The sequence below is a fragment of the Cibotium barometz genome, chromosome 23, assembly GCF_041138505.1.
Source record: "Cibotium barometz isolate CiBa-2024 chromosome 23, ASM4113850v1, whole genome shotgun sequence".
NCBI classification, from domain to species: domain Eukaryota; kingdom Viridiplantae; phylum Streptophyta; class Polypodiopsida; order Cyatheales; family Cibotiaceae; genus Cibotium; species Cibotium barometz.
This window is the reverse complement of record NC_141068.1, coordinates 12880885-12904080: the sequence shown is the minus strand read 5'-3', so window position 1 is coordinate 12904080 and position 23196 is coordinate 12880885. Positions and strand designations below refer to the sequence as shown.

Genomic DNA, 23196 nt, shown 5'->3' with positions numbered 1-23196 from the left:
TACATCCTTGGAGGTTGTTCCCCTGCTCCCTTTTTCCAAAAAAAAACACCACTGCCCTATGGAACCCCACCATCCACACACCATGGTGTATTTTCTTTTTTCCTTGGGTGGGTGAGTGAGTGGGGTGGGGTCACACATGGGGTGTCGTGGGTCGTGGTGGGGGGTTTTGAATTTTGAATGTGAACTGGGTTTTACTATTAGAAGGGTAGAGATGTCCATAAACATATTTTTGTAAGGTGTGACCAGTGAGCCCTTTGCTCTACTTGCTGGGATATTAAATTAAATCTAGCAAAGTGTATTCCTTAATTATCATGATTTCTCAACTCTAGGGTTTGTAGATGTGAGGTTCTTCTAAGAAAGGAGAGAGTAGTGCAATGTTTAAATCACCGCGCTAAGATTAAAAAGACTGGTTGAAATTTTTGCTTACCTTGAAATTATATATTTTTTAAGTGGTTTGGCATGTGTTTTCTAGTCACCATCATAAATCACCACCAACTACCTTCACCTCTATCAACATTACACATGTTCTTTTGTTTTTCCACAACTTGCAACTATAATAATTGGTCAACCTCTACTCTCATCAACAATAAGACTCCCAATTAGAAAAGCCACATCAAATTGGGGGGACATGGTGCCCCATGTGTAGATGTAAAAAGGAATCAATGTATCATGCATTGTGGGAATGTGTGGCTATCCACCCCATCTGGACGAAGGCAAGCAGCATGCTGAGAGATTGTGGTGTGCGTGATCATATCAATTGGAGACAATACACTGCATGAACGCAGTCACCGCCTGCATATCAAGAACGTGGCCCACCGACCACCACCGACCACCACTGACCACTAATGATGAACCTAGTATCCGAGAAAATATTCTAGGGAATATTCCTCATACCGTCACCTAACCATATCTCGTACCCCTGACCTCATTCCTCATTCCTCATATTCCTCGGACCCCAGCTAACGCCCGTATCCCTGACCATCTCCTAACCATCATCAATGGTCACAATAATGACCCCATCGTCGGCGTCTAAGCTGGGGTGTGCACCATGGCTACTCCTCATAATGGGGGTCTAATAAATGTGCATTATACATCAAAGTGAGATACATGCTGGGAGGCGGGCATTGAGTGTATACTAACACAGACAAGCTCCCACCACTTACACCAAGCCAGAAATCTATCTCCTTCCAAGTCCACCTAGTTTTTTTGGAGAATAGACAAGCTCCCACTTACACTACGCCAGAAATGTATCTCCTTGACTCAAGTTTCTTTTCCAAAAGAATCTTTTAATTGGTTTCCAAAATTCCTTCCAATGACATTTTCTCATACTTAGCATTGAAAGGTAAAACATGAAATAGGCAATCAGAATGAAGTTAATGACCTTAACTTTTCCTTGCTAAGATAAGAATACAAAGTTCCATTTTCTAAATTTTCTCCCAACTTTTTCAAAGACCCAATCAACATCCTTTTTGTTAGTGATTCCAACACATGCTGCTAGGATCCCCAAATGTCTAAATATAGTGCCTCTTTTAATTATTTTACATGTCCAACATGAGCTACCAAAAGAAGAGTCTTTAGGCAAAGAAATGATCCTAGATTTCTCAATGTTGCATTTGGACCGAGTGGCAATAGCAAAGCATTACACAATGGCTAGAGATTCTCTAAGAATCCTTTGTTCAATTGTCATAAACAGCACAGAATCATCAGCCAAGAGTTTAGCTAGAATATGTTCACCATCTTATTTAATTCCTATAATTAACCCCTTAGTAGTAGTAGAATCCTCAAGAGCTAAGATGAAGGGATGTGTGATAATGGCAAAAAGTAAAGGGGCAAGAGGGAAACCTTACCTTATAGACCTCATCAAAGTAAAGCTGCCCACTGTTCTTATATTAAAGAGTAGCATGGAATCTACCTTTGAGCACAAATTGAAGATTATATTGGAGATGCAGGGACCAAAGCCCATAGCCTGCATGGATATAAATGTAAGACCAGCTACCCCTATTAAAAGCTTTGTCCATGTCTAGCTCTCCAACATGATGCAGTTTTGAGCAAAGATGTTAGCATAATCAATAGCTCCCAACATTGTGATAATGCAATAAAAATAGATCTATCCTAGCAGCATGTGTTGGAATCCTATCCTGTTAGTAATTACTTTGGCTATCATTTTGTACACCACAATAAGCATTGTCATGGGCCTCCAATGTTTGGATTGAGTGCATACATGCAATTTGGAAATAAGTTTGATTAAACCCAGTTTTATACCCGCTTCACGTTCCCCCTCTGAAAACATCATATTAGCTATATGAGTTACAACAAAAGACAATCGAGACCAAAGCATTGCATGAATTTAATAGTGATGGCAGCCCAACTAGGAGATTTGTCTTTTCCCATGGAGAACAAAGCCTCTCTACATTCATTAGCATAAATTTTTCTATCCAACCACTCAGCAGCAAAAAATTTTCTATCCAACCACTGAGGTGTTTCATCATCTACATATTTTCAACATCTTTTTTTAAGCCTTATGTACCTATTTAGACTACACTTCCTCAAAGCTAATGATTCTACCCAAAAAAACTCAGCATAGTCTATGCCATTTGATCATGCTCTGGTGTAATTCTACCATCCTCATCTTTAACCTTAATGATCAATTCATTTCTTTATTTTACTTTAAGGGCATCAAAAAAGAATTTCGGGTCACAGTCATTAATTTTAAGAAAATGTTTCCTAACCAGGAGCTTGGAATTTCTTTACTTGCATCAATTCAAGCTCCTTTTGCTTTTTCCTTAATTCTAACCATTTTTCATGATCACTTTTAGAAGCATCTCCCAAGATTTTATTTTCATTCAAAGCAAGGATATCCTTTTCACATTCTGACAGGGTTATTTTCCTTTCTTGAGCTAGTTTTTTCCCACATGATTTAAGAGATTCCTACACTTTGTTCACAATGTACCCCACGGGTTTTTATTATCATTCATTAGATTACAATTGAGATTATAAATATGCTGAGTGACTCTATTTTTAAATTCAACATCCTTAAGTAGCTCATTTTATTGATAATAAGGTTTCTTTTACTTCCTATAGGGAAAACATTAGTAATGCTGGTTTGCTGAAAGTCAACACGCAGGGAAAAATGGTCAGATAACACGTGATCATACGATACCTAGCACTTAAGGGTATGAGGTATCCACATTGCTTCATGAGAAAAATAACAGCTATCCGGTCTAGAGGAAAGTGTGTTGGCGTACTGAAGAGGCTGGTATAAGTGTCCCACCACAGATGAGGACCTTGGGCATCTGAAGTAACCCTTTAAAAAAAATTAAGGATGCCCTATTAGAAAAAAGGTAGCCCTTCAAATGGAATAATGGAGTTGGCACCAATGTTCAGGATTTTTTATTTTTTATTTTTTAAAGAAACATACACGTTTCACATTGGCTTCTCATTAAACCCACAAATCAAGTAATGAGGTATGAATTTTTCATTCTCATCTTTTATCTCTGCCAACTAAATTCCTTTTGGATGTGTGAGTCTAATCGGCCATTTCCAATATTTAATCAACTGGATGATAAGTTGAACCCATTTACCGAAGAACACTTGGCCTTCAAAAGGGCGGCCTGATTTACACGACCAATGTATACCCGTCTCTTTTTTCTTATCAAATTAGCTGTGAATCAACACCAAATACTCCAATCTTTTTTCTAATCAAAAGGATCAGGTGTGAATTAACATCCACCATGCATGCCACCGCTTGGATAGGGAAGAGTCTAACCCTTAACCTCAAAAAAAAAAAAATCAAACATACTCTCAACGCCTGTGGTCGGTACATGTTCGGCCATTGGAAAGAGCGGCAGTTCGTACTTTGTTCCGACAGCAATCTACGATTTCGTTGGCCGTGCTATGCAGGGCGTGGGCGCTTCCGTAGCAGAGCATAGCTCTGAGCTTCCAATGGCTGGGCGGCGAGCTCCTGCAGCGAGGAGGCTCTGCTGCTGCTGCTGGCCTTCAAGGCGGTCATCACTGCAGGTCCTTTTGAGTCTGGCCGCCTACGAGAGCGACGAACGGCAACACCAACGGCAGCAGTTCGTCGCTATGCCAGTCACGTGGGCCGTTGACGGGTCTAGAGGCGCCCTGGACAGCCCGACAAAGCAACACTGGCCCGTTTTTTTTCTTTTATAACTAATTTATTATTTACATTATGAGTAAATTAAACCCAAAAAAGGTATTTGCTTACTAAAAAAAAACTATTGACGTGGCATCAATTGCTGAAACTAGTTGAATGATGAGATGTACATGCAAGGAACAAATGGGACCAATGTCAGAAATAAACTTGGAAAAGCAGAGGAATCCCTTGTCCACATCTTCATGGGATGTGAGCCATTTCCTTTATGCAAACTAGTTGGGAACCCGTGCCTTGCACTTCTTTTGAGGCTTTCAAAATAAAATTCTACCCAAACCTCCTCCAACCTTCCAGAACCTCCAAATTCTTGCCGAGTGGCAGCTTTGTGAAACTCTTCCTTAAGATAATAGAGAGATAGAGATGTGCATCTCACTTGTTTTCAAGGACCATCTTACCTGGCAGCACATCCTTCTGGGAGTAGCACCAAATTGCCCTACAAAATTGTGGAATGTCATTTGAGCAGAATTCCTATGGGCTGTTTAGATTGTGAGAAATCAGAAAGCGTTTAATAATGTGCAGATAGATGTCTTGCCCAACTTGAGAGAAAGCTTGGATGTACAGATGAAACCGGTGGCCGATGCCAAACCCAAGATGTGGGAAGCGCGATCAAGGACGAACAAGATGGAGGAAGACATGCAGACCCTAATTGTGAAAAGACAATGCAATGCCCAAATTGCTTGTATAGAGAACACTAGCAAGAAAGTTGCAGTGCTTGCAGAGGAAGGAAAAATTCTGGAGGAGGATGGCTGTTGCATTTAAACCTATAGCTAATCTATGAAGGCTCAGGAGGAAGTATAGTTGCAGGATGAGCTATCAAAGTGCATCTTTGTCTACCCATTTCAACAATTACGGCTTGCGCAAATTGGACTTTAGTACCTCCTATGTAATGTCTTTAGTACCCTTGAGACATGTATACGAGGCCTCATGCATGAAATCGTGTTAGTCTATGAGCTAATTAGGAACATGTCTCACAGCCTATAACACGTGCGTCTGTTTGGCATGTGCCCAACAACGCATAGCTACAAGAAAAACATTCTTCAAAGGAAAACTTACTTAAGGCGGCCTTGTTTGTAGCAACAAGTGCCAGAAAAAACAATTGGAAAAAATCAGTTGCATTTTTTGCCTTGTCTATAAATTTAAGGGCCAATTTTTTTGGATATTCTAGATATGGCACCCTGAGATTTAGACCAGAAAATTGCCCAAGTTCAAGACTCTTTTTTTGGGACTGAATAGATGCCCTCTCCAGCTATCCTTCAATGCAATGTTAATCATGTCATATTTTTAACAAAAAAGACTCTCTGTCTGTTAACATGTCATCTTGGGTTCAGATCCCAACATTCCACTTTGGTGCTGTCACAGATCCCTCTTGGATCATGTGTGATCTGTTTTCTTATCTCTAGCAAGTTGTGGATTGCCAAGTCCTACCCGCTTGAAAATGGCAGCTTCTTCATGTCCAAGAGAGCTTTTACTCGAGAGAAACAAATCAACGACGGTAAGCTTCTTTACCACAGTCTCCATGTCTGGCCGGCTGTCGGGTTTCATCTCTGTACAAGCCAAAGCCAACCCAACCATTGCCTTGATGGCTTCATCCTCAGATACGACATACTCATCTCCAAGAAGCTCTGGATCCAAAATTTCAGAGCACCTATCAGGGTATACACTTCTCACCCAATTGGGCAAGCTAACTCCCATGTTGCCAAACATGGTATCAGTGGGCTTCTTCCTGGTCAGCATCTCCAACATTACAATCCCAAAGCTGTACACATCGCCTTTTGCATCCACCCTTGTAGATTCTCCATACTCTACACATCACAATTAACAGACATTGGTATTTCCCAACGCATCGATGTTACCATGCCCAAAGCATTCAAATATTCCAACCAAATCTTCCCCGCACAACCCCCCCATATTCCAACCAAATCTTCCCCACACAACCACCCCTCCCCCACCACCACTCCCCACCCCCCAACAAAAATGCCAAGAGGTCTGCAATGAAAAATAAAGGAACGAACCTCTCCAAATAAAGAAACATACCTGGTGCAACGTATCCCGGAGTTCCTTTGGCCTTCGAGTGAACTTCATCGGGGCCTAGAAGCTTGGCAATCCCAAAGTCGGCCACCTTGGCCACCATGTCATTATCTAGGAGGATGTTGCTGGGTTTGACATCACGATGGACTATCTGCTTCCACAAACCATGATGAAGGTATGCAAGCCCATGAGCCACACCAAGGGCAATGTGGAGCCTCAAGGAGAAGCTCAAGTAGTAGGCATCACTTGCATGTAGGCAGTCTTGAAGGGACCCTTTCGGGAGAAGCTCTAGCACAAAGGCTCGGAGGTTCCCATCATCACAAAAGCCATGGAGTTTCACGAGATTGCGGTGTCTTATGGATCCCAATGTCTCCAATTCTACAGAGAAGCTTGGCTTGTGATCATTGGAAAGCACCTTCACTGCTGCATCCACTTGCTTGATTGTAGGTGCCAAACTTAAGGTCACTCTTGTTGCCCTGTAAACTTTGCTTATCCCCCCAGTGCCAATAAGCCTTGCTTCACTGAAATTCTCTGTTGCAGCCTCTAGCTCTTGAGCAGTGAATTGTTTGAGATGCTTGCTATATTCCGAGGCCGATGTAGAGGACATGCTGGTGGGCGAGGCTGCGACTGACTTTCTTCTCTTCAAAAAGCTCGTAATTAAGAGGAGAAGCACAAGCCCAAAAAGGAAGCTCAAGATTATTATGAGTATCTTGAAGCCTACCTCAAGGCCCCCTATTAGCAAAGAAGATTGAAGTGCAGGCGTGGCTATGGGGCATGCCTGTGTTAAAGGAGCACCACATAGACCTGGGTTAGATAGAAAAGAGGATGCATTCATCTTTGCAAACACTCCAGTAGTGGGGATTTGCCCTGTGAGGTTATTGGAAGAGAGGTTAATGTATTGCAATTGTGTCAGATTAGCTAGAATAGATGGGATTGTGCCAGAAATAGAGTTCCCCGACAGATCGAGAACTTGGAGGAGCCCTAGACTTCCGACACTTTCTGGTATTTCACCTATGAGTGAATTGTATGAGAGATCAAGCTGCATCAAATTCACACAATCCCCTATGTTTGCTGGAATGGTTCCTGATAGATTGTTTGATGAGAGATTGATGTTCTGGACATGGATCATTTGGCTCAGTCCCGAGGGTATGGTGCTGTTGAGGGAGTTGTGAGGCATGGAGAAGCTGAACACCATGGTTGGAAGGCTGGCAATGGATGGTGGGATGGGACCGTTGAGGGCATTGAAGCCAAGAGAGAGATCTTGCAAACTGGAGAGATTGGCAAGGCTGGCAGGAATGAGTCCTTGTAGCATGTTGTCATGCACATCGAGCTGGTTAAGATACTGCAGGCTTCCCAGGGCATCTGGGATGGAGCCGCTCAAGCGGTTTCCGTACAGGCGCAGCTGTTGCAGATTGGTACAATTTGCAAGCTCTGCTGGTATGGTGCCCTCCAGCATGTTGTCCTCCAAAAAAAGCCCTTGAAGGCTATGCATGTTGCCCAAATCTGCAGGTATTGTGCCATTGAGAGAGTTCCCTCTCAACGTCAATATTGTCAGATTGATGAGATTGCCTAGTTGAGGTGGTATGGGACCTGCAAACAAAATTTCTTTCATGGCTAAAACACACAAGATAATGAAGACCCAAGACAAGATAATGGACAATCAGGCCAGATAATACAGACCCAGAGCAAGATTATTGATAATTAGACCAGATAATGCAGACCTCAATACATAGACATATGGCATATAAAAGATTAATACAGACCCTACACAAGATTATGGCAAAATAGACAAGATAATACAAACATAGAACAAGATTAGCGCTATAAAGACAAGATTTTACAGACCCAAAACAAAATTATGGCTAAACTGACAAGATTTACACACCTGAGAGCTGATTTATTGAAAGGCTGAGGAGTACTTTTAATGAGGCAAGCTGCCCTAATGATGGAGGGATTATTCCTGTGAGATTGTTGTTGTCTAATTGGAGGAGTGTCAATTGGGTGAGATTTCCTATCTCATGGGGGATGCCTCCAGAGAAACCATTGCCATTAAGCCATAGACTTTGCAAGCTTTTGAGCTCACCAATCTCCCTTGGAAGAGGGCCACTGAATTTATTAAGAGAGAGTGCAAGAGTGATTAATTTGGTACAATTAGTGAAAATTATGGTGGGTATGGTACCATTAAGCTGATTGAAAGACAGAGTTAGGGTTTGTAACTGGGAAAGAGAGCCCAACTCAGGGGGTATTGGGCCTGATAAGCTATTGTAATAGAGTGATAAACTGATTAAAAAAGTGCAATTACGTAGAGTGGGCGGGATTGTGCCTGATAAGCTATTGTTTTTTAGGTTAATTAAGGTAAGATTAGGGGTATTATTGCAAAGCGTTGAAGGTAGGGGTCCTGTGAGGCGGTTGTCGGAAAGGTCCAAGGTTGTGAGAGTCGAAGGGAATGTGGTAAGGGGGATAGGGCCGGTTAGATTGTTGGCCGAGAGGTTGAGGGAGGCCAGGTGGGGGAGGCCGGACAGAGAGTCTGATATAGTGCCAGACAGCTTCTGGCCGGACAAATCGAGGGCTGCGACGGACCCTTGAGCGTCGCACGTGACCCCTCGCCATCGGCAGGGCGACGAAGTGCTGCCGTTGGTATTGTCGTCCGTCGATTTTGTCCAGCTGAGCAAGGCGCCTGACGGATCTCCGGTGACGGCCGCCTTAAAGGCCAGCAGCAGCAAAGCCTCGTCACTGCTGGGACGCGCCGCCAGAATCCGGCCTCGTCCTGCCGGAAGCTCGGTGTTAAAGTCTGCTACGGTAGCACCCACGCCCCACAAAATGCAAAGCACCACCAACGAATTCATGGATGTCTGTCGGAACACAGTGCCAGGAATTTGCCAAGCTTGTCGAAACAAATACGGGGGCTGGGAACTCGGGACGAGTTAGTAAAGTTGCACACGCATTTCTCAACTGTTGACTCTTTTCTGTCCACCGACCGCGCTACCGCGTCTCCTTCACTTAAACTAATTTTTATTTGTTTCATGAATAAACTTCAAAGTTCAGAGATTACGAAATTCAACAAAATTCTTCAAAAAGCACGTGTATGTATTTGATATTTTAAATGAATGATTTTTAATTGGAAATCAAGTTGATACATGTTGACCAGATGTACCCACTATTTAACCATAGTCTTCTTTCTATTTAAAAAAATTGTGAGAGTGACTCTCACAAAATTATATGCCGAAAGGATAGTTTTTTTTGAGAACATTAATATTAACAAAGGCATCCCTTTACAAAAAGTTCTCTTACAAGTCTTCTCCTAGATACATCAGAATGTAAAGCCAAGGTAGAGTCTAACCATCTTCTTCGAGATAAGTGTTATGTCTACATCCTTGGAGGTTGTTCCCCTGCTCCCTTTTGCCAAAAAAAAACGCCCCTTGGAGGTTGTTCCCTGCTCCCTTTTTCCAAAAAAAAAGGCCACCGTCCTATGGAACCCCACCATCCACACACCATGGTGTATTTTCTTTTTTCCTTGGGTGGGTGAGTGAGTGGGGTGGGGTCACACATGGGGTGTGGTGGGCCGTGGTGGGGGGGTTTTGAATTTTGAATGTGAACTGGGTTTTACTATTAGAAGGGTAGAGATGTCCATAAACATATTTTTGTAACGTGAGCCCTTTGCTCTACTTGCTGGGATATTAAATTAAATCTAGCAAAGTGTATTCCTTAATTATCATGATTTCTCAACTCTAGGGTATTGTAGATGTGAGGTTCTTCTAAGAAAGGAGAGAGTCGTGCAATGTTTAAATCACCGTGCTAAGATTAAAAAGATTGGTTGAAATTTTTGCTTACCTTGAAATTATATATTTTTTAAGTGGTTTGGCATGTGTTTTCTAGTCACCATCATAAATCACCACCAACTGGCCTCCACCTCTATCAACATTACACATGTTCTTTTGTTTTTCCACAACTTGCAACTATAATAATTGGTCAACCTCTACTCTCAACAACAATAAGACTCCCAGTTAGAAAAGCCGCATCGATGTGTAGATGTAAAAAGGAATCAATGTATCATGCATTGTGGGAATGTGTGGCTATCCACCCCATCTGGAGGAAGGCAAGCAACATGCTGAGAGATTGTGGTGTGCGTGATCATATCAATTGGAGACAAGCCCTAATTGGTTGTAAAGGAAGAATGCCCCGCTATGTATCTTGTTTGGCATTCAATCCGAGCCTTTATTATATCTGAGATCTGGAGATATAGGAATCTGGCAGCACACTATGGTATGAGTACAGCCCCCTCTCTCAATGCAGAACAATTCAAAGACATCATCCTGCAAGCATGTAAGCTAGCCAGTAACACTGGTGCTTACATTAGAAGGAAGCTGCTGAGACAATCTTTAGGAAGCTTGTTAAGCTGAAGGTTTAACCTCTAGGTGATGTATCTTTTTTTATACTAATATAACAATTTCTTCACATTAAAAAAACAATAAGACAACAAACTAGAGCCAAGAACATTTGTCAAATCAGTCATCACAACAAACCTATAGAGGTCATGGGGCAACAACGATAGGAATTTAAAAAATCCAACTAATCAAAATAAACAAGTCATCGAGATTTGTACTAAAAAAATAGATAAAACACCAAGATTATGACTAAAATGCATGATTTTTATACCTTGAAGATAAGGGTAGTTCCAAGTCTCAGCTAAGAAGAACACACTACTAAGCAAGTTCTTCAAGCACTACTTTATGGATCCTCTTGGAAAATGGATTCCACTAGTAGTTCTAGGCTTAAACAAAACACCATGCATTGATCAAGTTTTTGTCACAAAAAGGAAGATATAGACAATGCAATAGATACACAATGGAGAGAATTTAAAATTCTGATTATACCAAAGAGGTACAAGTCATGGTGCTGTCCACCCGTGCGCTCTCAAAGTAGAGCTTAGATGGCAATCTAGACAGACTTTGGATGGAGTATGTACGAGGTGTAGAAGGGGGTAGATACTCACAAGTATTGGATACCTTAGCTCATGGCAACCACATCCATATATAGTACTGTAATAACCGGTGTGTTAGATGCGTATACAACGAGGGCGGTTACACTGCATGAACGCAGCTCGCATATCAAGAACGCGGCCCACCGACCCACCGACCACTGCCCACTAATGATGGACCTAGTATCCGAGGAAATATTATAGGGAATATTCCTCATTCCGTCGCCTAACCATATCTCGTACCCCTAACCTCATTCCTCATTCCTCATATTCCTCGGACCCCAGCTAACGCTCGTACCCCTGACCATCTCCTAACCATCATCAATGGTCACAATAATGACCCCATCGGCTTCTAAGCTGGGGTGTGCACCATGGCTACTCCTCATAATGGGGGCCTAACAAATGTGCATTATACATCAAAGTGAGATACATGCTGAGAGGCGGGCATTGACTGTATACTAACACAGACAAGCTCCCACTTACACCAAGCTAGAAATCTATCTCCTTCCAAGTCCACCTAGTTTTTTTGGAGAACAGACAAGCTCCCCCACGCCAGAAATGTATCTCCTTGACTCAAGTTTCTTTTCCAAAAGAATCTTTTAGTTGGTTTCCAAAATTCCTTCCAATGACATTTTCTCATACTTAGCATTGGAAGGTAAAACATGAAATAGGCAATCAAAATGAAGTTAATGACCTTAACTTTTCCTTACTAAGATAAGAATACAAAGTTCCATTTTCTAAATTTTCTACCAACTTTTTCAAAGACCCAATCAAAATCCTTTTTGTCAATGATTCCAACACATGCTCCTAGGATCCCCAAATGTCTAAATATAGTGCCTCTTTTAATTATTTTACATGTCCAACATGAGCTACCAAAAGAACAGTCTTTAGGCAAAGAAATGATCCTAGATTTCTCAATGTTGCATTTGGACCCAGTGGCAATAGCAAAGCATTACACAATGGTTAGAGATTCTCTAAGAATCCTTTGTTCAACTGTCATAAACAGCACAGAATCATCAGCCAAGAGTTTAGCTAGAATATGTTCACGATCTTATTTAATTCCTATAATTAACCCCTTAGTAGTAGCAGAATCCTCAAGAGCTAAGATGAAGGGATGTGTGATAATGGCAAAAAGTAAAGGGGCAAGAGGGAAACCTTACCTTATAGACCTCTTCAAAGTAAAGCTGCCCACTATTCTTGTATTAAAGAGTAGCATGGAATCTACCTTTGAACACAAATTGAAGATTATATTGGAGATGCAGGGACCAAAGCCCATAGCCTGCATGGATATAAATGTAAGACCAGCTACCCTATCAAAAGCTTTGTCCATGGCTAGCTCTCCAACATGATGCAGTTTTGAGCAAAGATGTTAGCATAATCAATAGCTCCCAACATTGTGATAATGCAATAAAAAATAGATCTATCCTTAATGAAGCCATGCTGATGAGGAGATATAACTTGGTTAAGCCTGTTAGTAATTACTTTGGCTATCAGTTTGTACACCACAGTAAGCATTGTGATGGGCCTCCAATGTTTGGATTGAGTGCATACATGCAATTTGGAAATAAGTTTGATTAAGCCCAGTTTTATACTAGCTTCAGGTTCCCCCTCTCAAAACATCATATTAGCTATATGAGTTACAACAAAAGACAATTGAGACCAAAGCATTGCATGAATTTAATAGTGATGCCATCCCAACTAGGAGATTTGTCTTTTCCCATGGAGAACAAAGCCTCTCTACATTCATCAGCATAAATTTTTCTATCCAACCACTCAGCAGCAAAAAAATTTCTATCCAACCACTCAGCATCAAAAAAATTTCTATCCAACCACTGAGGTGTTTCATCATCTACATATTTTCAACATCTTTTTTTAAGCCTTATGTACCTATTTAGACTACACTTCCTCAAAGCTAATGATTCTACCCAAAAAAAACTCAGCATAGTCTATGCAATTTGATCATGCTCTGGTGTAATTCTACCATCCTCATCTTTAACCTTAATAATCAATTCATTTCTTTATTTTACTTTAAGGGCATCAAAAAAGAATTTCGGGTCACAGTCATTAATTTTAAAAAAATGTTTCCTAGCCAGGAGCTTGGAATTTCTTTACTTGCATCAATTTAAGCTCCTTTTGCTTTTTCCTTAATTCTAACCATTTTTCATGATCACTTCTAGAAGCATCTCCCAAGATTTTATTTTCATTCAAAGCAAGGATATCCTTTTCACATTGACAGGAATATTTTCCTTTTTTGAGCTAGTTTTTTTCCACATGATTTAAGAGATTCCTACACTTTCTTCACAATGTACCCCACGGGTTTTTATTATCATTCATTAGATTACAATTGAGATTATAAATATAATGAGTGACAGCTATCCGGTCTAGAGGAAAGTGTGTTGGCGTACTGAAGAGGCTGGTATAAGTGTGTCCCACCTCAGATGAGGACCTTGGGCATCTCAAGTAACCCTTTAAAAAAAATTAAGGATGCCCTATTAGAAAAAAAGTAGCCCTTCAAATGGAATAATGGAGTTGGCACCAATGTTCAGGATTTTTTATTTTTTTTTGAAAGAAACATACACATTTCACGTTGGCTTCTTATTAAACCCACAAATCAAGTAATGAGTTATGAATTTTGCCACAATTTCATTATCTCATCTTTTATCTGTGCCAACTAAATTCCTTTTGGATGTGTGAGTCTAATCGGCCATTTCCAATATTTAATCAACTGGATGATAAGTTGAACCCATTTCCCGAAGAACACTTGGCCTTCAAAAGGGAGGCCTGATTTACACGACCAATGTATACCCCTCTCTTTTTTCTTATCAAATTAGCTGTGAATCAACACCAAATACTCCAATCTTTTTTCTAATCAAAAGGATCAAAAGTTTTCCTAAGTAAATTAGGTGTGAATTAGCATCCACCATGCATGCCACCGCTTGGATAGGGAAGAGTCTAACCCTTAACCTTAAATAAAAAAAACAAAAAAAAAAACAAACATACTCTCAACGCCTGTGGTCGGTACATGTTCGGCCATTGGAAAGAGCGGCAGTTCGTACTTTGTTCCTACAGCAATCTACGATTTCGTTGTCCGTGCTATTATGCAGGGCGTGGGCGCTTCCGTAGCAGAGCATAGCGCTGAGCTTCCAATGCCTGGGCGGCGAGCTCCTGCAGCGAGGAGGCTCTGCTGCTGCTGCTGGCCTTCAAGGCGGTCATCACTGCAGGTCCTTTGGAGTCTGGCCGCCTACGAGAGCGACGAACGGCAACACCAACGGCAGCAGTTCGTCGCTATGCCAGTCACGTGGGCTGTTGACGGGTCCCTGGACAGCCCGACAAAGCAACACTGGCCCGTTTTTTTTCTTTTATAACGAATTTATTATTTACATTATGAGTAAATTAAACGGAAAAAAAGGTATTTGCTTACTTTTAAAAAAAATATTGACGTGGCATCAATTGCTGAAACTAGTTGAATGATGAGATGTACATGCAAGGAACAAATGGGACCAATGTCAGAAATAAACTTGGAAAAGCAGAGGAATCCCTTGTCCACATCTTCATGGGATGTGAGCCATTTCCTTTATGCAAACTAGTTGGGAACCCGTGTTTTGCACGTCTTTTGAGGCTTTCAAAATAAAATTCTACCCAAACCTCCTCCAACCTTCCCAAACCTCCAAATTCTTGCAGCGTGACAGCTTTGTGAAACTCTTCCTTAAGATAATAGAGAGATAGAGATGTGCATCTCACTTGTTTTCAAGGACCATCTTACCTGGCAGCACATCCTTCTGGGAGTAGCACCAAATTGCCCTACAAAATTGTGGAATGTCATTTGAGCAGAATTCCTATGGGCTGTTTAGATTGTGAGAAATCAGAAAGCGTTTAATAATGTGCAGATAGATGTCTTGCCCAACTTGAGAGAAAGCTTGGATGTACAAATGAAACTGGTGGCCGATGCCAAACCCAAGATGTGGGAAGCGCGGTCAAGGACGAACAAGATGGAGGAAGACATGCAGACCCTAATTGTGAAAAGACAATGCAATGCCCAAATTGCTTGTATAGAGGACTCTAGCAAGAAAGTTTCAGTGCTTGCAGAGGAAGGAAAAATTCTTGAGGAGGATGGCTGTTGCATTTAAACCTATAGCTAATCTATGAAGGCTCAGGAGGAAGTATAGTTGCAGGATGAGCTATCAAAGTGCATCTTTGTCTACCCATTTCAACAATTATGGCTTGCGCAAATTGGCCTGTAATACCTCCTATGTAATGTCTTTAGTACCCTTGAGACATGTATACGAGGCCTCATGCATCTGACAATACATGCATGAAATCGTGTTAGTCTATGAGCTAATTAGGAACATGTCTCACAGCCTATAACACGTGCGTCTGTTTGGCATGTGCCCAACAACGCATAGCTACAAGAAAAACATTCTTCAAAGGAAAACTTACTTAAGGTGGCCTTGTTTGTAGCAACAAGTGCTAGAAAAAACAATCCTTTAGTGTCTTAGTAAAATTGGAAAAAATCAGTTGCATTTTTGCCTTGTCTATAAATTTAAGGGCCAATTTTTTTGGATATTCTAGATATGGCACCCTGAGATTTAGACCAGAAAATTGCCCAAGTTCAAGACTCTTTTTTTGGGACTGAATAGATGCCCTCTCCGCAATGTTAATCATGTCATATTTTTAATAAAAAAGACTCTCTGTCTGTTAACATGTCATCTTGGGTTCAGCAGATCCCAACATTCCACTTTGGTGCTGTCACAGATCCCTCTTGGATCATGTGTGATCTGTTTTCTTATCTCTAGCAAGTTGTGGATTGCCAAGTCGTACCCGCTTGAAAATGGCAGCTTCTTCTTGTCCAAGAGAGCTTTTATTCGAGAGAAACAAATCAACGAAGGTAAGCTTCTTTACCACAGTCTCCATGTCTGGCCGGTTGTCAGGTTTCATCTCTGTACAAGCCAAAGCCAACCCAACCATTGCCTTGATGGCTTCATCCTCAGATACGACATACTCATCTCCAAGAAGCTCTGGATCCAAAATTTCAGAGCACCTATCAGGGTATACACTTCTCACCCAATTGGGCAAGCTAACTCCCATGTTGCCAAACATGGTATCAGTGGGCTTCTTCCTGGTCAGCATCTCCAACATTACAATCCCAAAGCTGTACACATCGCCTTTTGCATCCACCCTTGTAGATTCTCCATACTCTACACATCACAATTAACAGACATTGGTATTTCCCAACGCATCGATGTTACCATGCCCAAAGCATTCAAATATTCCAACCAAATCTTCCCCGCACAACCCCCCCATATTCCAACCAAATCTTCCCCACACAACCACCCCTCCCCCACCACCACTCCCCACCCCCCAAAAAAAATGCCAAGAGGTCTGCAATGAAAAATAAAGGAACGAACCTCTCCAAATAAAGAAACATACCTGGTGCAACGTATCCCGGAGTTCCTTTGGCCTTCGAGTGAACTTCATCGGGGCCTAGAAGCTTGGCAATCCCAAAGTCGGCCACCTTGGCCACCATGTCATTATCTAGGAGGATGTTGCTGGGTTTGACATCACGATGGACTATCTGCTTCCACAAACCATGATGAAGGTATGCAAGCCCATGAGCCACACCAAGGGCAATGTGGAGCCTCAAGGAGAAGCTCAAGTAGTAGGCATCACTTGCATGTAGGCAGTCTTGAAGGGACCCTTTCGGGAGAAGCTCTAGCACAAAGGCTCGGAGGTTCCCATCATCACAAAAGCCGTGGAGTTTCACGAGATTGCGGTGTCTTATGGATCCCAATGTCTCCAATTCTACAGAGAAGCTTGGCCTGTGATCATTGGAAAGCACCTTCACTGCTGCATCCACTTGCTTGATTGTAGGTGCCAAACTTAAGGTCACTCTTGTTGCCCTGTAAACTTTGCTCATCCCCCCAGTGCCAATAAGCCTTGCTTCACTGAAATTCTCTGTTGCAGCCCCAAGCTCTTGAGCAGAAAATTGTTTGAGATGTTTGCTGTATTCCAAGGCTGATGCAGAGAACATGCTGGTGGGTGAGGCTGAGACCATGTTTCTTCTCTTCAAAAAGCTCATGAGAAAGAGGAGAAGCACAAGCCCAAAAAGGGAGCCCAAGATTATTATGAGTATCTTGATGCCTACCTTAAGGCCCCCTTTTTGTTGAGGTGCTGGCGTTGATATGGGACATGCCTGGGTTAAAGGAGTACCACATAGACCTGGGTTAGATAGAAAAGAGGATGCGTTCATCTTTGCAAAAACTCCAAAAGTAGGGATTTGCCCTGTGAGGTTATTGGAAGAGAGGTTAATGTATTGCAATTGTGTTAGACTAGCTAGAATCGATGGAATTGTGCCAGAAAGAGAATTTTCCGACAGATCGAGAACTTGGAGAAGCCCTAGATTTCCAAAACTTTCTGGTATTTCACCCATGAGTGAATTGTTGGAGAGATCGAGCTGCATCAAGTTCACACAATCCCCTATGTTTGCTGGAATAGTTCCGGATAGATTGTTTGATGAGAGATTGATGTTCTCCACATGGATCATTTGTCCCAGCCCAGAGGGTATGGTACCATTGAGGGAGTTGTGAGGCATGGAGAAGTTGAATACTATGGTTGTCATGCTTGCAATGGATGGTGGGATGGGACCGGTGAGGGCATTGAAGCCAAGGGAGAGATCTTGCAACCTGGAAAGGTTGGCGAGCCTGCCAGGAATAAGTCCTTGTAGCATGTTGTCATGCACATAGAACTCGGAAAGGTACTGCAGGCTTCCCAGAGTGTCCGGGATGGAGCCGCTCAAGCGGTTGCCGAACAGGCGCAGCTTTTGCAGAGTGGTACAATTTGCAAGCTCTACTGGTATGGTGCCCTCCAGCATGTTGTCCTCCAAAAATAACCCTTGAAGGCTACGCATGTTGCCCAACTCTGCAGGTATTGTGCCATTAAGAGAGTTCCCTCTCAATGTCATTATTCTCAGATTGCTGAGGTTGCCAAGTTGAGGTGGTATGGGACCTGCAAACGAAAGGGCAGGTCTTCATCCTTTCATGGTTAAAATAGGCAAATAAATGCAGGCCAAAACCAAGATTATGGATAATTAGTCCAGATAATGCAGACCCCAAAACAATTTTATGACTAAACAGACAAGCGTATACAGACCCGGAACAAGATTATGGAAAAATAGACAAGATTAGTACAGACGCTAAATAAGATTATGGCGAACATAGAGACCCAAAACAAAATTAGAGACTCAAAACAAGAATTACATACCTGACAGCTGATTTATTGAAAGGCTGAGGAGTACCGTTAATGAGGCAAGCTGCCCTATTGATGGAGGGATTGTTCCTGTGAAATTATTGGTGTCTAAATGGAGAAGTGTCAATTTGGTGAGATTTCCTATCTCATGAGGGATGCTTCCAGAGAAACCATTGCTACCGAGCCACAGACTCTGCAAGCTTTTGAGCTCACCAATCTCCCTTGGGAGAGGACCACTCAATTTATTAAGAGAGAGTGCAAGTGTGATTAATTTGGTACAATTAGTGAAAATAATGGTGGGTATGGTACCATTAAGCTGATTGAAAGAGAGATCTAGGGTTTGTAGCTCGGAAAGTGAGCCCAACTCCGGGGGTATTGGGCCTGATAAGCTATTGGTATCGAGTGATAAACTAACTAAAGAAGTGCAATTACCTAGAGTGGGAGGAATTGTGCCTGATAAGCTGTTCTGTTTGAGGTCAATTAAGGTGAGATTAAGCGTATTATTGCAAAGCGTTGCAGGCAGGGGTCCTGTGAGGAGATTGTTGGAAAGGTCCAAGCTTGTGAGAGAAGGGAATGTCGTAACCGGGATAGGGCCGGTTAGATTGTTGGCCGAGAGGTTGAGGAAGGCCAGGTGGGGCAGCCTGGACAGAGAGTCTGATATAGAGCCAGACAGCTTTTGGCCGGACAAATTGAGGGCTGCGACGGACCCTTGAGCGTCGCACGTGACCCCACGCCACAGGCAGGGCGATGAAGTGCTCCCGTTGGTGGTCGCGTTCGTCCAGTTAAGCAAGGCGCCCGAAGGATCTCCGGTGACGGCCGCCTTAAAGGCCAGCAGAAGCAGAGCCTCGTTGCTACCGGGACGCGCCGCCAGAGTCCGGCCTCGTCCTGCCGGAAGCTTGGTGCTATACTCTGCTACGGCAGCGCCCACGCCCCACAACATGCAAAGCACCACCAACGAATTCATGGATGTCTGTCGGGAGAAAATGCCAGGAATTTGTGGAGCTGTCGAGGGGAGTCGAGACTAGTGATTTTCGACAAGACTGTGTCTTTACTACTGTCCTTTAATTAAGCTAATTCTCATTGTTTAATAAAGTTATTGGCAAAAAAAAAACATTTGATACGAAATCCTACAAGTACGTAAAAGGGTAACAACAAGCAAGCATAAAGATCGATTCAGGTTGACCGTAAGACAGCACCAAGTCTTTTTGTTTTCTCCCCTTTCTTTTTTTTAAAATAAAGAGAGTGGGTAGTACTGAAATTAGGTGCCATCACTTTCCACTATGGGAGTGGGTAGAGGGAGGTGACATCCATACACTTTACTAGGCATAAACCATTTATGTTTATGTCATAGTGCCCCCTTTCTGGTTTTTTTTTTTTGGGAGGGGAAGAAGGGGCGCGGGGAAGTAAGCAGAAGGTTAACTTGGTTTAGGGTAGAGGGGCTTATAAGCTTAAATTTGTAAGGTGTAACTTGCGAGCATGGGCCCTTTAACCTAATTGTTGGGATATTTACTTAAATTTAACAAAATGTATTCCTTTAATTACCATGATAATTTCTCAACTCTACAGCAAGGTCTTCTAAGAAAGGTAGGATGGTGCAATGCTTGAAAAAAAAGTGTATCTTTCATGGGGATAAGATTGAACCGGTTGAATTTTGGCTTGCCTTGAAAATTAATGGCTTAGATTTTGAAAGTTTTAATTATAAAACTAATTGATGTGTAAATTTTTATAAGGAAAACCGAGCAAGGCCAAGAAGTTTCCTTATTTTTACTTCTTGGGAAAAATATACTTTTCTTAACAATAGGTTGGTGTGTGTTTTTAGTCATCATCATAAATTACCACCATTGGCTTCCACCTCTATCAACATTTCACCACTTTTTAAAAAAATTTGCAAAGAGGCACATTACTCATAAGGCCAAGAAGTTTCCCTATTTTTACTTCTTGGGAAAAATATGCTTTTCTTAACAGTAGGTTGGTGTGTGTTTTTAGTCATCATCATAAATCACCACCATTGGCTTCCACCTCTATCAACATTTCACCACTTTTAAATTTTTTTTGCAAAGAGACACATTACTCGCACCCCTCCATCTTGTGGAGCAGGGGGAGGGGGGGATTCCAACTTGCACCATCCTTTGCTAGACTGTAGCCGAGATGGCCCACGTCCCACCCCTACATTTTAGCACTTGCAACTACAATAATTGGTCAACCCCAACAATCTCTATCCAGTACCCATCAACTATCAAAGTATCATTTATTAGAAAGATATGCTTATAGAATCCAGACAACAAACTAAAGCTAAGGAGACTTGTCAAATCAATTGGCATACCTATATAGGGTGATTCTTTCATCTCAATACTAGAGAAAATGAAGCGATCTTTACTTTACAAGAAGACCTCATTTATACTGTCCGCAGTAGTAAGGTGCATAGGACAAACCAACTATATCTTAAATTAACCAAGTATAATGGATGCAGGATGTGAGTAAGCTATGGGTGATGTCCAAAACGTGTCCATGAAATGCATATGTAATTTGAAATTTATATGTGACTAGCCTAAGTCCATAATAGTTGTCCAAAATGTGTCCATGAAATGCATATATAATTTGAAATTTATATGTGACTAGCCTAAGCCCAGAATATTTTGATTATTTTCCTATCACAAAAGGAGCAAAGTGTATAAATTGTGGCCGAAGAGGTGCAAAGATCTTGCAAAGAAGACTCACGAGGCCTTTCTAGATTAATTGGACCAACCCATTTTGGGCTCATAAGGAAGTCTTTTTATGGTTTCACTTTTGAGAGAGAGAGAGAGAGAGAGAGAGAGAGAGAGAGAGAATTCACCCTTCAAAATCAAGGCTTGATTCACATGGCAAATGTACACCCTTTTCATGATATGCAATATTTAAAAATTATTTTTTAATGTCAAAACCAAGTAGCATTCAACTTTTCAAGTGTCCTTTTGGGCACCTTTCTCAACTCTTAATGGGATGTAGGTAATGAACACTAACACCAGCGGTAGTAATTCATTGCCATGCCAATGATGGGGGACCACCCTCAATCCCTTGGGTTATAATCTCGCCAACCCTACCCTATATCCAATCATCCTATGGTTATTGTTGGCCTATTTTAATATACATCCTTGTATTTTGAGGACCTTACTTACAATCTATTCTTATGGAAACTTAATAGGTCGATTTACAAATGTTATTGCACACCAACCAACCAATGACAAGATCCACTTCTTGATTGGCTACCAACCATCTTGCCTTCGCTCGAGACCACTTTTTTTCCTTCACAGATAACTTCTGCTCTACCTATATTGAGGTTACCTTCTTTCTCCTTCTATCAAATACATGATTGGTGGCCCGCTCCATCAAGTGTCTTAGCTTCATCAATTGTTGCTCGGCACCTTTTAGGTTGGCATCATCTAGAGTGATTGTGTTCAAGAAGGGTCTATCATTAAGGAAGTGTGCAACACTCTAGTAAAATAGTCAAAATACCCATTAGATTCATAAGAGGTAGTAACATACCATCTTGGGCTTGCGTTCAAGGTGGTATGTTCAGGCTTAGCACGTCTTTGAGGATCCTTGACAAAGGTGAAGGAGGTGCAAGTTGTACCCTCCTCACCAACCTTGTTTTTACTCGATAGCTTGGATCCTCTCTAGCTTAGGCTTGATCTCCTTTGCCTTCTTGCCTTTTTGTGTAAGGAACACATGCATCTCCACATCTCTTGACACATTTAGTGGTGTGTTGTGTTCGAGAGTGTGTCATTTCAAGAATACACCATTGTATCTGTAGGCTAAGTTCCTTGCTATGCTTCAATGGTAGCTCCATCTGTAGGCTAAGTTCCTTGCTATGCTTCAATGGTAGCTCCATTGCCTCTGTGGCTACACCACTAACCTATGCTACTTTAGTTGCTTCTTGTGTACCCTAGCTTTAAGATATCCTCAATGGTATCAAAGACTATGGGCGTGAGCATTTGCATCCAGACCGTGATGTACCAAGGGTTAAAGATTTTCCCTTATGGATTCACACCTTTTTCCATCTCTGTATAGAAATAATCTTTATACATTTGGTTACTCTTTATCATAAACATGTGTTATAGAAATGATCTCTATACATTTGTTCACTCTTTAGCCTCTAGACATGGTGTTACTATTGGCAGCATAGAGGTACCTCTTAACCCATATGGTGTGGGCGACCACTATCATGCAAGCTGTCATTGAGAGGCAATCACATCTCCTTCTCTTCTTAGATCTTTTTCCAATTGACCCCCTCCTTCGTCTCAGGTCAATGGGAGCCCCACTAAATTAGCCGTGTAAAGACCCCACCCCCACATCTAGCTAAAGGGTTGGATTTCACTTAGTACAGTGGGTCCCTACCAGCTCCCCACTTGGGCAATCTTGGCAATGTACCCTAACATTCTAATTCCTTTTTATGCCATTTTCTTAGGGTAACTTAATAAATTTTTGATTTATTTGATTAGTTAATCTCTTTCTCAAAGATCTCCACCTCGAGTTGGTTTAATTCAGTTTCAGATTTAGGGATTTGATTTTCCTTGTTCACAGGAAGAAGTCTTATATGGAGAATAAGTTCTCCGTTTTCTTTCACTCACACACCCCATTTGATTGCATACTCACTCACACGTCCGAGAAAAAATCTTTTAATCCCTTACACATGCACTCTTCACTCACCACTTAATTTTTGAATTTAATTCCATCTCGTTACACTTTAATAGCACACTCAAATAACAGTCATATGGTTCACTTAAATCTCTTATTTATA

At 41.8% G+C, this 23196-nt stretch overlaps 2 protein-coding genes across 2 annotated transcripts; both read right to left on the bottom strand.

Moving 5' to 3' along the window:
* Positions 1-5204: 5204 nt before the first annotated feature.
* LOC147625649 (uncharacterized) lies at positions 5205-9178 on the bottom strand. The gene is made up of 3 exons (XM_086817172.1): positions 8085-9178; positions 6206-7789; positions 5205-5973 (listed from the first exon to the last, which is right to left on the bottom strand). The coding sequence occupies exons 1-3, from the start codon at positions 9043-9045 to the stop codon at positions 5543-5545; spliced, it is 2976 nt and encodes a 991-aa protein (XP_086673298.1). The 5' UTR covers positions 9046-9178; the 3' UTR covers positions 5205-5542.
* Positions 9179-15645: 6467 nt separating this feature from the next.
* LOC147625648 (uncharacterized) lies at positions 15646-19455 on the bottom strand. Its single transcript, XM_086817173.1, has 3 exons — positions 18435-19455; positions 16605-18179; positions 15646-16372 (listed from the first exon to the last, which is right to left on the bottom strand). The coding sequence occupies exons 1-3, from the start codon at positions 19381-19383 to the stop codon at positions 15942-15944; spliced, it is 2955 nt and encodes a 984-aa protein (XP_086673299.1). The 5' UTR covers positions 19384-19455; the 3' UTR covers positions 15646-15941.
* Positions 19456-23196: the final 3741 nt, after the last annotated feature.